The sequence below is a fragment of the Pyxicephalus adspersus genome, chromosome 6 (genome assembly GCF_032062135.1).
Source record: "Pyxicephalus adspersus chromosome 6, UCB_Pads_2.0, whole genome shotgun sequence".
In the NCBI taxonomy this organism is placed as follows: domain Eukaryota; kingdom Metazoa; phylum Chordata; class Amphibia; order Anura; family Pyxicephalidae; genus Pyxicephalus; species Pyxicephalus adspersus.
The window spans coordinates 70,778,522-70,793,802 of NC_092863.1; the positions used below are offsets into that span (position 1 = coordinate 70,778,522).

At 36.6% G+C, this 15,281-nt stretch overlaps 1 protein-coding gene and 1 long non-coding RNA gene across 3 annotated transcripts in view; one reads left to right on the forward strand and one right to left on the reverse strand.

The window, feature by feature from the left end:
- The window catches only part of LOC140334062 (uncharacterized), a 420,558-nt gene that overhangs the window by 360,582 nt on the left and 44,695 nt on the right, over positions 1 to 15,281 (reverse strand). The gene's annotated exons all lie outside the window — the stretch shown is intronic.
- MCTP1 (multiple C2 and transmembrane domain containing 1) overlaps positions 1 to 15,281 on the forward strand; it is a 374,168-nt gene that overhangs the window by 147,770 nt on the left and 211,117 nt on the right. For both annotated transcript variants that reach the window (XM_072416147.1, XM_072416146.1), the window contains 3 exons: positions 3,078 to 3,116; positions 10,893 to 11,063; positions 12,702 to 12,832. In XM_072416147.1, the coding sequence (XP_072272248.1) occupies positions 3,078 to 3,116; positions 10,893 to 11,063; positions 12,702 to 12,832 (341 nt within the window). The remainder of the gene's footprint in view (positions 1 to 3,077; positions 3,117 to 10,892; positions 11,064 to 12,701; positions 12,833 to 15,281) is intronic.

Consider the following 15,281-nt stretch of genomic DNA (forward strand, 5'->3'; position numbering starts at 1 on the left):
GATAAAAATCTGACGTGTGTACGCAGCTTTACCTATCTGTTTACAATGTTTAAAATATGTTCAGGTAAATCAAGAATAAATCCACCCATAACGTTGTCTATATTACTAATAATAACATCATGGACATAGAGTGTAGTGGGGCTATTCAGGTAAATAAATCAGAAATAAATTTATATTATTTATAAATAAATAGGAGAGCGCAACGGGGCCGGAGCTATGAAAAAGGGGAAAGAAGAGAAGGACTTGTAAGTAATAAGGATAGGAGGAGAGAGGGGTAGGGACAGGGAGGGTGCCTCTAAGATGGTCAAGAGATGCCCATCTTGTAAGGGTGAGTCATGGGAAGATGACAAGAAGGTTTAAAGCAATAATGCTTGAAAACAAGGGGAGACTTTGAAAAATGACCATGCTGTCCATGTAGAGATATATTGATCAGATTGATACTAAAAAACAGAATAGATCCTTTACCTTCCTATTTGTCCTCTAATGTAGATGCCACATCCCAAATCTAAACACCTCTATTCCAAAAGGGGGTGTTTTTTGCCAAAAGGGAAGGAGGCAACACATGTCTTTGGCATTCCAGATTGCAGAGGACCTTTTATGAATAGGAACAGAGGTACACACACTTGCTGCCCTACTTTCTACCCACAAAGGTTTTTAATATTAGGGGGGGGAATCATAGGTTTTATCCCCCCCCCCCCAAAAAAAAAAATAAACACTACATCTTACAACTATTTTACAAATTTCCAATATTTACTTTATATGTAAAGAAGAGAGGACACAAGAATTAGGTTCCAGCTCCAAGGTTAATTGGTACAAAATTATTAATGTATTGATACATATTTGGTTACATACATAATTATAATACAAATTTAATTTAGCATATATCCAGTCTAGTTTGATTCTCACCAGACTGTAGTATATATTCTAAACAAAAAATTCTAGCTATTAACAGTAGGTAACCCTATTAGTCTTATGTGAGCCCAATGCATTTCGCCTCACTGGGCTTCCTCAGGGGAGTGCTAGTTTAAGGACTGTACAGAAGATAAAACAACAATAAAGCGTCTAACTAAAATAGTATATATAATCATATGGTTACAATACAATATTTGTTATGATTAGATATTCTTATTAATATTAGCATATTATAACCATATCCTACTTATTTCCCACCAGCAAATAATAAAGCAATTTTCCCTATTCACGCCCCTAAAATAAGGTGACCAATTATATTCTCGATTTACAACTACTCGAATAGTCTTTGGGAATAGAAAAAGGAAAAAATCAGATGTTAAAGTAAAAATGTGACTACTTTGAAATTTGACAAGCATAGATGTCAAAACTTTTTTTTGTAGCAAACAAGGGTTACTTAGCATCAAACATTGTTTTATTTGCATCTGGTTTTTGCATTGGTTTTTGCCTTAAACCTGACCCTGTTCCATTGTGGGGCACAGACATCTTCATCCTTCTTCTCTTCTTGTAAATCTTAGACTATTTGATTGGCCGGGCCAAGATCATTCATTCATTCCCAGCATGCACATGGGGAATCAGCATTGCCGGATATCCCTGCAAAAAACTTTTAGCTGTGGATGTGCATCTTCAGCAGTTATTAAAGATGGGGCATCGCCTGTCCCTTTCTGCAATAAAAACCTGCCTGATTGCCAATTGTTCAAAATGGGACTTTAGTTCCACTTTCAGTTGATCAGAAAGTTTTCTTTAATTGTGTCACTTTCATCCATTCAAAAATTCTACTTCAGAAAAACCTATTGTTGCACTGGATTGGGGAGACAGTTGATGCTTCAAAGATGTAAATTAGAAAACATGGCTATAAGATATCTATAAAAATGTAGTGTTTATTTGTTTATTTTTTGTTACAAAAAATATTACATGGGTTCCCCCCATATTAAAAACAGACCTTTTATCAGAGACATGGGACCTGGTTAGGCAGTAAAATATGGGGCAGCATCCCCTTTCCTTTCTGCCCATACTACGCCCCCTGGAATCTGACTTGGCACAAAATATTTATCTGAATTGTAGTGGCCCCAACCTATTTCCTAGAAACTTAAGCTTTGGTCTTACAAACTCTGCTGACAACTCTCCTGATACCTAATTTAAACATATTTTGTGTTAGGATAAATTACAGTAAGGAGTTTGCTGGAGAGGTGAGTAAATACAGTGAAAACATTATGTTATACAGGATACAGTAGAGCTTTGTGTTTGTGTGCCCTGCTACCTGTGACAAAACAAAAAACTGCACATCATCCATAGATTCCTGTAATGTGCATGCATGAAGGAATGGCAACCTTTTCTACGCATTGCTGTGGAACATATCACAGACCTGTGTTTGGTTCCTTTCAGTATCATTGCATGCCTGTGCTTTCTATTCAGCCAGAGGGACTCTCCAAGTACTGGCCTATAATGACGTATTCAGGGTCAATATATACAGGTATATGGGGCTGTGTTAAGCTTCTGATATACAGCTCAGCATACAAAAATGTATCATCCAAGTCCAACTCTCACAACCTCTCATTTTATGTCTAGCTTTTACAAAAACAGGAAATGAGCCCCACCACCCCCAAATAGAACATTTCCGGAAAATTCACAGCCAGCAATAAAAAATAGAAAAAGTTGGTCTCCAGCAGTATTTTGTTCAAGAAATACACTTTAATTGTAAAGTATATTTTTATTTTATTATATTATGTTAATTTTAGGTAAAATAAATACAAATCTGTAATTTTCTTTCAAATTTGTATTTATCTCAAAGTACTGTAATTTTAAAAGACATGTTGAAATATTCAAGCCTATGCACTTGTATTTCTTATGGTGTACAATACAAACATGCTGCTTTAGCAAAAAATAACAAATTAGAGAATTAATTATAGATTAGACAGTGATATACAGTCCAAAATATATATTCTTACATTAAAGTGCCTTCAGTAAAAAAAAAGTGAACCATCCGGCATTCTTTTTGGTTACATTTAAGTGCCCTGTGTACAGAACACTGATTAGGCCTTACCATCCCTCTGGCAACTCTGCTGCATGCTGAAATAAAAAATGTTTACACTTTATTTTGTTTGCAGATAACTTTAATTAAGAAGAATTGGAAAAGATCAAGTAAGGTAAATAGTGGCACATGAACACAGATATTTTCCCTGTCACATGTACACATGCATATATCTTCAGAGCATCTATTTTTATGTAATATACAAATTTATAGTTATATCTTGCAACCAATAGGCAATTGTTTATATTTTTTCCATTCCAATCAGATGAGTTAAGCTGTTGTTTTACCAAGAAATGTGCTGTTCCGCAAGGGGCTCATTTGGTAAAATCTTTCTTTGTGTACCCATTAATGTGCAAGAAAATGTAACAAAAACATGCGTTTTGCTGGCACATGATGTGGTTTATTCTTTGCAGAGTGGTAATTAATTTTGCTAAGTGAACAGCCTAACACCCCTTTTCCGGCTTTCAAAAAATTGTTTAACCTCATCATGTTTTGTAAACTCCTCCAGTTATAAAAAAAATTGCATGTATTGCTTCCTAACATGATTTGCCTACTGTCATGATTTTGATCTTGTGAACAAGGTTATCTTGTAGTCTTTACTTGATGCAGAACCCTGGGCAATACCTCCTTCACGAAATTACTCCCCCTTTCCCTGGCTGTGTGCTTGCCTTTACATGTTCTCAGGCTTGTCACTTGACATGTGGAGGATCCTTCTTGATTTTTCTTTTGCAGTGGGTGGGCAGAATCAATGCAGAGTCTTAGCCGCAATGTTCTGTTTATTAGCAGTTATGTGACTGAAAACTCTCTGTGAGGTAGTGGGCAGAGTTTAAGGTAATGCTTCTAAGGTGGCACTGTATAGTAAGATCTGTGAAAGCTTCCTCCAGAATTACTACACATGTGTGTAATGGAAGTTTTCAATGTTCTCCACCATACTGCAGCAATTAGTTTGTAAAAACTCTATGTGTTTACAATGCTGAGGCACTGTGCATTCCCATAGAAGGGGCATAAGGGGCAGAACTTTTACTTACATGCACCACTGTCAGCATAGACATTATGAAACTGTGTTGTCTAAAAAAAAGTCTCGATTTTGACACAGCCAGACTCATATCTGCACTGGAAAGTAACAGAACCAAACACCTAAGATAAAAAAAAATGCCTGCTTTTAGTTTTACTAGCTAGAAAAGCTAGCCCCCGATATCCCTCTCTGGTTCAATTTTACATGTTTGTAGCTTTTGTAGTAAGCCTTCACAGTTTTCTGTAAACCACAGAACACCCCATGTTGTGAAGGTATGGGAGGGCAGTGTGTAGTCTAAATCAGAAAAGTTCCTCCATATATGAGTGTTCTCACCCTAACCTATTGTAAGGCTCGGATCTATGTCGGTATTTCCCAGACACCAATCCCTCAATTTATGCCGCAGTCTTTCCTTATAGCAGCCCCCGCTCAGCTTCGGGAGACTGGTTGTGTCTCCCAGCACTCGGTGCACAAGGGATGGTGCCTGGAGATAGGCCAGCAGCCGACCCGGCGCCCACTGAATGCAGAGTACAGAGCCACGAATGCAGAGTAAGAAGACAGGAATCCAAAAACTAGCCAAGGTCAAAAACACAGGAAATCAGTCCATCCAGCACAGAGTCGGGGTCACAAGCAGAGGTCTGTCCAGGCAGAGTTCAAAGGGGAAATCCGAAAACAAGCCTAGGTCAGTAACAGGAAAACTCACAAAAACACTCCAACACAGGTCAGCCCAGCAGACACTATACCAGGCACCTCTGACTAGGAGCAGAGAGGCTATAAAGCCCCAGCTGCAAACATCTCAATTCACTTCAGATTTGCAGTCTCAGTGCAGAGGATGCTAAGGGAAACCTCAGCCACAGGGATGCTGCAACCTACAGGGTACTGATCTTGCAACTCCAGTGATACTGTAAGCGCACCTGCCGGAGGGAATAGGCTGCGAGCCCCTCCTGCGGTGAGATATCACCTGGGTACCTACGCACAGAGGGCGCCTCCTAACAGCCATAAAGTGTGCTGAACTTACTGGGTAAAGTAAAAGAAAGGTTGAAAAGGGAAACCCAGTGGAGCCATCACTGTTGAAGACTAAAAAAAGCAGCAAAAAATTGTATTTTTGGATTTGGGTTAGGTTATACATAGGAAAAAATGAGACAAGTAGATGTGAACTGATAAATTGATCACAACAACCAATACAAATATTCAATTATTTAGTAAAATATAATTTACCATCTTGTTGCTACCTCCAACATCTCTACATTAATCTTTGTTTTCTTTTACCCAGCTATTTTAAATCAGCCCAGCGATATTGTCAGTGTTATTCTTGTACATGAGTTTCTGTACAATAATTAATTTTTGCTTTTTGCTTTAAAGGTGAATTCTAGCGTTGCATAGCTTGCATGCTCCTCTCCTGTACTGAAATAGCATACATCTGATTTCACTTGCACACTTGATAGTTTTTCACAACACACTTTAGAAACTGCAGTAAGCCAGATAGCGCTCTTCTCATTTCCTGGCTAATGAAGATCCAGCATCCTCTAATTATCTCCTCCCCACTGTCCCTAGCCTGCCCCTTTCATTCATTGGCTTTAATCATGGAAGTTCAGCATCACAATTGGTTTCCTGTTTTCAGAAAGCTATTAACAGCACCCTGTTGACCCCTCCTATAATCCTTTATTTGCCTGCTTTGAAAAGACTTGGATGTTTTTACGCTGGGTCTAAAAGAACATATGCAGTGAAACAGGTTTTATTGAAAAAATAAATCATTACCAAAATTATAAAAAAAAAATAAAAATGTAAGCATTAAATAGTATCTTGCATAAAACGAAGGTCTGCTACATTACCATTCTCATTCTAATGTTCATGCTATTAGGACATATAACCCCTTAAAGAAAAAGCCAAATGATTCCCTCACAAGTAATGATATTACGTCGTTATGTAAGGACAATTTAACGGGATGATTTTGTTGTGGTCATTATAGGATGATATTGCTGCAGGAGAGTTAATTTTAGCATGCACTGCAGAGAACTCAGACTGTCTTGTCCTTTCTCATTTTGTCTATGTATCAGTGCCACTAATGGCTTGTGTCTGTTGAGAACTTATTTCTGGTGACACTCTCATAATATAGGACAGTATTTACAGCTGAAATGAGAAGGATAAATAGCAGGCTTCTGGACAGTGAAAAAGTAATTGCCGCTCAGCTCCGGTTTATACTGCAGCAAATGTCTGTAACAAATGTGTTATAATTCTGAAACCATATATCTTCCTGCCATAGCAGGCGAAAGGGAGAACATGATCATTTCTGAAAGTTAATGCGTTTGGATAAAAAGTTATTTATACACTTAATAATCCAGGACTCAATAGAAGAGATACCATTCTTTAAATATAGACCATTTTCTAAAAATATATGTACACCTATTGAAAGCTTGCAAAATGCTGGGGCTCGAGTAAAGACACTATATGCAGCATGTCAGCACAATATAAACACATTGAAAAGAATTTATTCCTTGGCTTTTACTGAAAATGGATCTGACACTTTGTAGAGAAAATGTTGTAAAGGAACAGACTAGGGTGGCTTGCAGGGTACACAGCATGCTGGTTTATGGTAGGGTACACAGTGTGTTTTTTTTCACTTATTTATAAAGATATATATTTTTTTGAAGGGTAAAGTTTGAAATTCTAAATTCTAGTTTTTATCAGTTTGGAGACGGAATAAAACCTCTGTTGCATGTAAATTACACTTTGTGTTTTGCTATTGGGAAGATTTCCTTTCTCAAGGTGACAAATTGTCTTTGGATAAATTGGATAAATTAGTTTTTTTGAACTTGGTTTTGTTTTCAGTAACAGTAGTCACTAGTCCAGAGTCAGAGCAAATCATTCCTATAGATATAAAACAAAAGACTGATTAAATGGGTGTTTAACTCCATATGCCACCCCACAAATGATTGTTCCCCATTTTTTCACATGCTATCATTTAAACAAATGTATCTAATTGATAAAATGTTAGTTTAAATAGATTCTGTGTTTTTTACTAAGATATTGAAAAATTAGCTACATTAGGAAAGGTAAAAATGAAAACCTGTGCATGAAACAAGTAGCTGACAATATAATCTGTGAGTATATATGTGAATTTAGTTGTGTAGTGAATAACTGCAGCACAAACCTGGAGCCCTCCAACCCAAGAAGAAAGTACTTTTACCTTATTCTGATTCATAGGTTTAGTACTTAGCCATACAGGCACCTAAACCCCCTTCCATGTACCAGGGCATTGTGCTCTGTATCCCAATACCTCCAAACAGAGAGCTCCATTCAGGGTGTGCTATTGATTATGCATTTCAGTGGTAAAGTGGATCATCAGGTGTATAGTATTTTTTATGTTAAACGCATGCATGCTAAGCAATACTTAGGTATTTATTACCGCTGTACCTCTGAATATCCTTTATCTATTTTCCTTTCATCTTGGAAAAGTGAGGTTCCCAAGCTTTCCCAGGCAAAAGAGGCCACATAATCTACTGTGTTTAAAGTTGATGTGTCTTGAACAATCCTGGAAACATGTATTAGGGAACTTCAGTGCAGAATAAAACTTATTATTGAATTAAATCAGTTAAGTCCTTGTGAACTCTTAATCAGTGTCATGTTTTTGGTTATAAAAGGTCATAGGACTTCAAATATTTTGCAGTTGTGACTCTTAGATATTATCTTGAAGTTGCTATTTTCCTAACATAATCAAGTTTCATTTGTTCATGCTATTGGCTTTTTGCAAAGCTTGGAGCAAAGCCAACTTTGAAAAGCAATTGTGATCAGTAGAGAATGGTTATATGGGTGACTGATCTCACTTGTATTGTTACAGAAATAAATTTAGCAAAGAGAAAGCACATATCCGCTGTTAAAAGCTTTAGTTTTCTTCCTGATAGGACTCTCATTTCCAGTTGCGAGGTATACTGAGCTGCATTATTGACCTTTCAAGATAACTTACATTTTCTAATGAGGAATGCCTCTGGACCATTTCACTTTTTCAAAGATGCTTCCTAAACAAAACGCAATGGCAAGACAAATGATTATAATGTGAAAGACAATTTGTGTGCTGCTGTGCATCTACAACAGGAGTAGGGAGTTCAGATATCATTGTCTGCAGTGGACGGAAATAAGAAACAAGATTTGCCATAGAAATATTGTATAATGAGGCAAAATGTAATGCAACTCCCATGCACATATCTGACAGGGGTATTGTGACATGTCTTATTCCAAGATACCATGGGCTTTAATAGAGAATTGCAGAACAGGAATTTTTAGAAAAAAAATATTTTCCATCTTTGTTTTTATAATACATGCATTTACACACATCTATTATATAGTTCGCAGGTTTACAACTCTAGGCAAAACATTAATCTTTCAAACTTTAGCAGGAGATATAGGGATATACAGTATTAAAAATGTGTATTACTAAACCCACCTAACTCATGTAAACTAAACCAACAAGCTTTTCTCCAGGCCTCCTAATTTTTGTAGTGCTTCAAGTAGCTATACATGCTTAGCTGTAAGAATACACACAAATGAAAATACAGTTATCTTGGGAGGTACATTTGAACTCTCCTGACAGCCTTCTTCAATCAATATTTGTAGGATTGCTATTGGGTCAGTACTTTGAAATTTCTGGCAAAAGCATACAGCATTCAGAAAAAAAGAAAAGATTCCTAAACTTGGTCTAAGTGACTCTCAACACAAATATCAACACAGCCTCTAGAGATTCTAGAGCAAACGTCAGCAATGGCAACCCACGTATTTCTCTTATTACATGCTTCTTTTTACAAAAATTATATATGATATTCAATATTAGTAGTTAGTAATAATTTTTATTACAATATAAGGCTTATATACAATGACTAAAGTACAGCATCTCATAGTAATTGATTTAACATTTTTTTACCTTACTACTATAAACTAAAATGTAATTGACTGCTCTGAGCTCCTGCACAATTCACAAAATTAATGCACGTGCTTTCATTAGTAATAATGACATAAATCTCTTTTCTTTCAGTTGATTTGGATAGGTGCATTTGGTGATAATGTTTTACCAATACTTTTTAGTGTGGGAAACTGTTGACATACATTCAGAATATAAAAATAATTTGATGTAACATTTTTATATATTTGTTATTAACACAACATTGTGCAGCAGCAGCAGGGACAAACCATTTTGTTTCTTCTCCTAATAAAGTAGCTCTATTCAACCTTAATTTTTAACAGTCCAGGTTTTTTGGTTGGTGGGGACTGTGCCTGCTTAAAGTGGAACCAAAACCTTTTGTATTCTCTCCTGTCCCCATTCCATCACGGGTGCTGCCACCTTATTCTGTCTTCACTTTCCTGATTTAATCTTCCGCTATCTTGATTGGCAAGGCTGGGATAACTCCCACGCACACACACACACAGAAGTTCATAAAGTCCCGGCAGCCACAGGAAGCCAGGAGGTACCCTAACACACCTTTCACTAAACATGCAACACACCAGCCTGCAGAGTAGTATGATGTCAGGAAATGTTTGGCATGAAATTGGATTATGTTTCATTTTCTTTTTCCAAGTATCTGCTGCATGAAAATTATGCATCAGGCACTGTTTCTTCAACAATGACTCAGTAATTCTCATGTTTTGTAATATTAAAGCAATATGTTTTGTATAAAGAACAACCACCTTAATGTAGATAGGCAGAGAAATATAACATCAATACACACAAACAGAGATGGATATTTCCCAATGTATTATTCATCAGTCTCATGTTACAGCTTGCTAATTACTTGTTTCTGTAGCAATGTCTCAGACTGCGTTCTTTCAACTGTTTTTTAAATTGATATATAAGATAAAACAAAAGCAAAAGAACCCTATATATGTGCCAACAGACCTAACTATGGAAGTCCACCATTTTTTTCCAATTATCCGCTTCTCTATGAAGGATGTGACTGTTCTGCAATTCCACAATATCAATACTAAACTACAATGATTTTGCTCAGGCAATGTTCTCTTAATGCCTGTACCTTTTTGTGCTATGTGTAAGCGGAGTGTTGTAAGTCCATTGTCCATTTTTACCATGCTTTTTGCATTTTGCTGGTAACTACATAAAAGATGCAGAAAGCATACATATTTTACCTATTGTCAGCACATCACACATGCAACATAGGTGCACATTAACAGGGCTGACTTCTATTACTCTTTGCTGATGATACAAGACATTTCCTACAATTTTATTTAAAAACATACAACTAACTTTGACAGAAATTTAGGAGACACTTAGGACAGGTCCACTTGTTATCACACAGCTGCTTCATTTAGACAGAAATAGAACTAGGGTAGTTGTGCACACCCCAATTTATTTTGCATACTCATAACTAGTCTGTTGGTACAGAGGAGTACTGTGCCAGTGGAGATTAGGTTGACAGATTAATGCTATCATTTACTGTCATATATATTTATACAGCATTGTAGAAAACTGTCATAGTTCTTCTAAGTCTGTTCATTTTTTTCTGTATAAATGGAATGATGAGGTGTGATGGTGCAATAAGTGGATCAAGAATGTACATAGGTATCTCTTTTCATTGTTACTGGGGTAAATGGCCAGCAACCTAGAAAATCACTTCTGCCTTTCCTGGCTTGAATTTATTTGGCCAAAAATGTTTCACTCTTCACTGTAAAATTCATTTACAATTATTACAAATTAACTTTCAAGTTTATTCTTTGTAACTCCCAGTTTCATTATTCACTCATATCCTGAACTTTCTGAAGGTAATAACAGATACAGTTTTGTAATTCCCTACTTACTGACAAAGATAAACTACTAAAATAACATTTAGCACAGACCTATTGACTACAGAGCCAATAAATTTTCAAAATGTTTTTTAGTTTCAGACTCAGAGCTTAAGAATATCAGACATGCATCGAAAATCGCACTTTTGGAGAGGAGTAGTCAGCATCACCCTCATTGAGGGACAAGATCTAAAAGCCATGGATGCCAATGGATTAAGTGACCCTTATGTAAAATTTCGCCTTGGACATCAAAAATACAAAAGCAAGGTAACTTTATTTTTTAACTTTTTTTTTAAATTTTGTTGAATAATACAGAATACTGTTAGGCTTGCAGGCATAGGCCAATGAGTGGGAGGGATTTCAAGACACATTTAGTAAGTTACAAGAGATTGTTAGTGAACATGGCCATATTAAGGGAGAGCATTAGTGACCACTGCCACGTTACAAGAGAGCATTAGTATAGGAGAAATAACATTTTTTAAAAAGGCTATACAGATATTATAAGAGACTTTCAGTATTACAGGAGATTCTGCAGACCATTGCTATGATATCATAGACTGTCAGACTGTCAGTTTGTCTTGTTATCAATGTAGTGGAGTGGAGACAAGCATGATAAATCAGTAGTTCACAACAGAAAATGTACTTAGAGAAAAATTACAGACAATACATTTACTATGTTATGCTTATCAGTTTTAATGCATCTTATTAAAAGATCAAAATAGTGTAGAGGCCGGGCAGAACTTCAATGGGAGATAGTGTAAGACTGAATACATTTACATCTAGACCAGTTCAGATGTGGTTTGCTTGACATTAGGTGTGTTATTCCTGCAATTTTGGAACTTTATCAGCTAATGCAGTAGTTATTCTGTCAATATTATCTGTAAGATGGCACAAGCTTAAATTTCTGTGACAATGTTATCCCTTTTTAAGCATTGGGGGTTTTTGGGTGGAAAAATCATTGTTATTTAAATTATGGATATCGTTTTTAGAACAATATTCTCTGTTTGCCCTATTCATTTTTGTTTAGATACATATTTTTCTTGATTAATTATTTGCAAAGTTTGTTTATGAGCGTTAACAACTACAGGGTTCTATAATCAGTTTTATCATATAGTATATGGTGCAGGTGTCAAGCATGGGATGCAAGCAATGTTCATATGCTGGGCTCCAGTTGGCATCTGTTCTGTACCCACTACATTACATGTGTCAAGATTTGTAATGTTAGCTAATAAGCTAAAGTCTTGTCATAAATACTGGCTAAAAAAACTTTGATCATATTCCTGTGTACTGACATCACATCAGTGAAAGTGTCATTTTTATTGCTATGGGTTACTAGATATTTAGCGTATCAAATATTCTTAAGGTCCTATCTAATCATTTTGAAAGTATGCTGCGGTCAAAAAAACATTTAATACTACCTTGCCACATTTAGTAGGAGTGTGGCTTCTGTTAGATTGATGTAACTACAAAAATATGGGTAAAAAATCCATAGCTGACAGACTCCATTCAAAAAAATCTTTTGACAAAAGAAGTATAGTAATGATATCAATTTTTTGTATAGTTGGTGTACTTCTCTCAGGCAGTATTTTTGTAAGCCTAGATCTAAAAATGTTGTCATTGGCTCCCTCATTAAGACAACATATATTAAGGCAACAATCAAGAAGCCAACCTTAGCAAAGTAATATTGGTGTGTTAAAGTGCATTTATTCAGAATCACCAGGGTTTATTCAGGGTTCACATCATTTATTCAGGGTTCACATCACCCTGACAATCTGAAATTTTGTAGCTTTGAAAAGGATGGTATAATCTGTAAATTTACATGGTATACATATTGTAATGGAATATTCCCTGCATATGTGGAATATTTAAAATATTTATGAGTTACTATTATTTGTCTCTTTTTAGACTCTTCCAAAAACCCTGAACCCTCAGTGGAGGGAGCAGTTTACCATGCATCTCTTCGAGGAGCAAGGAGGTGTAATCGACATCACAGTATGGGATAAAGATGCAGGCAAGAGAGATGACTTTATTGGAAGGTAGGGAATTGTAGGAAAGAGAAAAATGCACATACCTGGTTATCTTTGTTCCTTTAAACATATCTTCAATAAAGGCCAATACAAATTCACATTGTAGCCAGCAGATGTCATAATTTACCTTATTCTGGAATACAAGGTTTCCTCTGTTGTTATGTGTATTCTACAATTTGACTTTATTATGTTCTTTTAATAATCTGTTTATAATACTGCAGAAAAATGTAATATTTAAATCATACATGGATTATACCATAGATTAGTGTTTCTCTACCTTTTCAACATGGGGGAACTCTTAAAATAACTTTCTAGTCTTCAGGGAACCCCTTTAATATTTACTATATCTACAACTCACAGTACATTAGTGTGGTGGTCATTGGGAAGAATGCCTTTTAACAATATTGACCAGTGGGAAGAATGCCACCCTTACAAATAGCCAAAAAGATCATTAGTATCTGTTAAACTGACCTGAGAGATTCAAATTGCTCAGTGCTCAAGGAACCCCCAGCAACCTCTGGAGGAACCCTGGTTGAAACTGAACGACTTTCCTCCCAGTTACGTCTTCTTAGCCTGGCCATAAGTCGAAACAAGAAAGAAATGATGTATGAAGTGGGAAAAGGTTTAGGCTTGTGGTTGTATTCTGTTCCCCCTTATTGGTGTTTTTTTTATTTGTGTTTTTTTCTCCTCATATGTTATCTATGGGCAGCTATCAGACCTGAAAGTCTAGCAAAATCTCCTAATGGGGACACAATTTTTCTAGTAGAGCTAAAAATGAATAAAATCTTCATCAGACTTTTTATCTGCACCTTCTGTTCAGGTATTGTGTAACAGAAAGTGAAATAATATCTTTGTAATTGGGTCAGAACACTAAACAACATTAAACCAGAAGTTTCTACATTCTCCATAAGTTTTGGATAGGAGTTGGACTGTAAACTCTGTTTCACTGAAGTCACATTCAGTGGTATTGTATGCAGATTGTCAGGCATGCTTTGTATTAAATTATATATTAATTGATTTGATGTCATATGCTCAAGAAAATGGGGGCATAGCCAAATATTTGTCTCCCAAATATTGGACTTCTAATTTACTCCCATATGTGGGACTTATCAATATAATGCTGATATAGCTGTCTCCTGGACAGTTTGCAGTCAGAATCAGTTGAGGTATGTGCAGTAGTTGCCCCCAGAAGTGGGGACACATTCGGTGAGTTTCCCAGTCATTCATGGAAATTCCTGCACTTGGGGACCACTGCAACTATTTTATCAACCTGGTAGGTGTCATTGCATGCCCATGCTCAAGCTTCATGGTCTCTTTCCTGCTGTGCCAAGATAGCTCCACACTATTTTGGACAAAGATGATAACTGGGCTCTCAGGGTTTGTCCCCTCTTAGACCTATTGTTCACAGAGACTTGACTAGAAGCCTTGCTGACACACTATGAACAGGAGGTCTTGCTCACAAAGCTGGAGGCATCGTATGCAGAAGATCTTGACCGGTCTGGTAGGACAGGGTGTGTGCAGGCAACAAGGTAGGTGGCATAGGCAATACAATCTCCAACTTCATCTTTGCCTCACGGATCCAGAGACTGGAGCATGACAGAAATTCTCACAGTCAACTTTTGTCCTGCTGCTGCTTAGCCAACAAACTCAGATATTATAGGAAACTCAGATATTATGGAACTCTTCCTAGCTTCAGTAGGCCTTTGGCAAGTTTAGGTAAACAGGGGGCTCTGACCCAGTAGGTGTTTTCTCCTTCTTAACTGTAGGGAAACATCTTGGCTTGTAACATTGAGCTCAATAGATTTTCCTGCCAGTCTTAAGATGTGTGTTTGTCTCAGGGGATCCTAAATACTAGGCTTTACTTTCAGGCACTACTCTTCATCACTGCTGCCCCCTGACTGGCTCAAGCAGCATGTCCTGGAGATCTTAACTGTATAATAGCAAATCGGTATCCTTGTTACCCTTATTGATCACATTAATTAACTCATGATGGTGGTTGCTGCCTGTGACTGGGCATTTTGCCTTAAATTATCTGGGACTATGTACTATTATTTACTATCTACTGACTACCGACAGGCCACCGGGTTTTCAAGGCACATACATTGTGGACTACTGCAAATTTTATACTTCAATATTTTTATTGAAATTTTCAAAATATAACAATACAAAAAACATACAAATAAGTAAGAGAAAAAAAAAACAAAGACAAGAACCAATAAAAGCCAAAATACAGGAAATAGTAATGTCAACGATATATGATCTCACAAGAGTCACGCGTATTAAACCAGAATCTCCTCCCCTACCCAGAACCAAGCTAGATCGTAGACATAAAAAAATTGCATTTGGGAAGAGTAGAGGTGCATCCTGCACTTTGACCCTAACACTTAACATATAACAGACATAAGGGGGGACACAAAAGGAAGAGGGAAACAAAAAACCACAAATAGGATAAATAAAA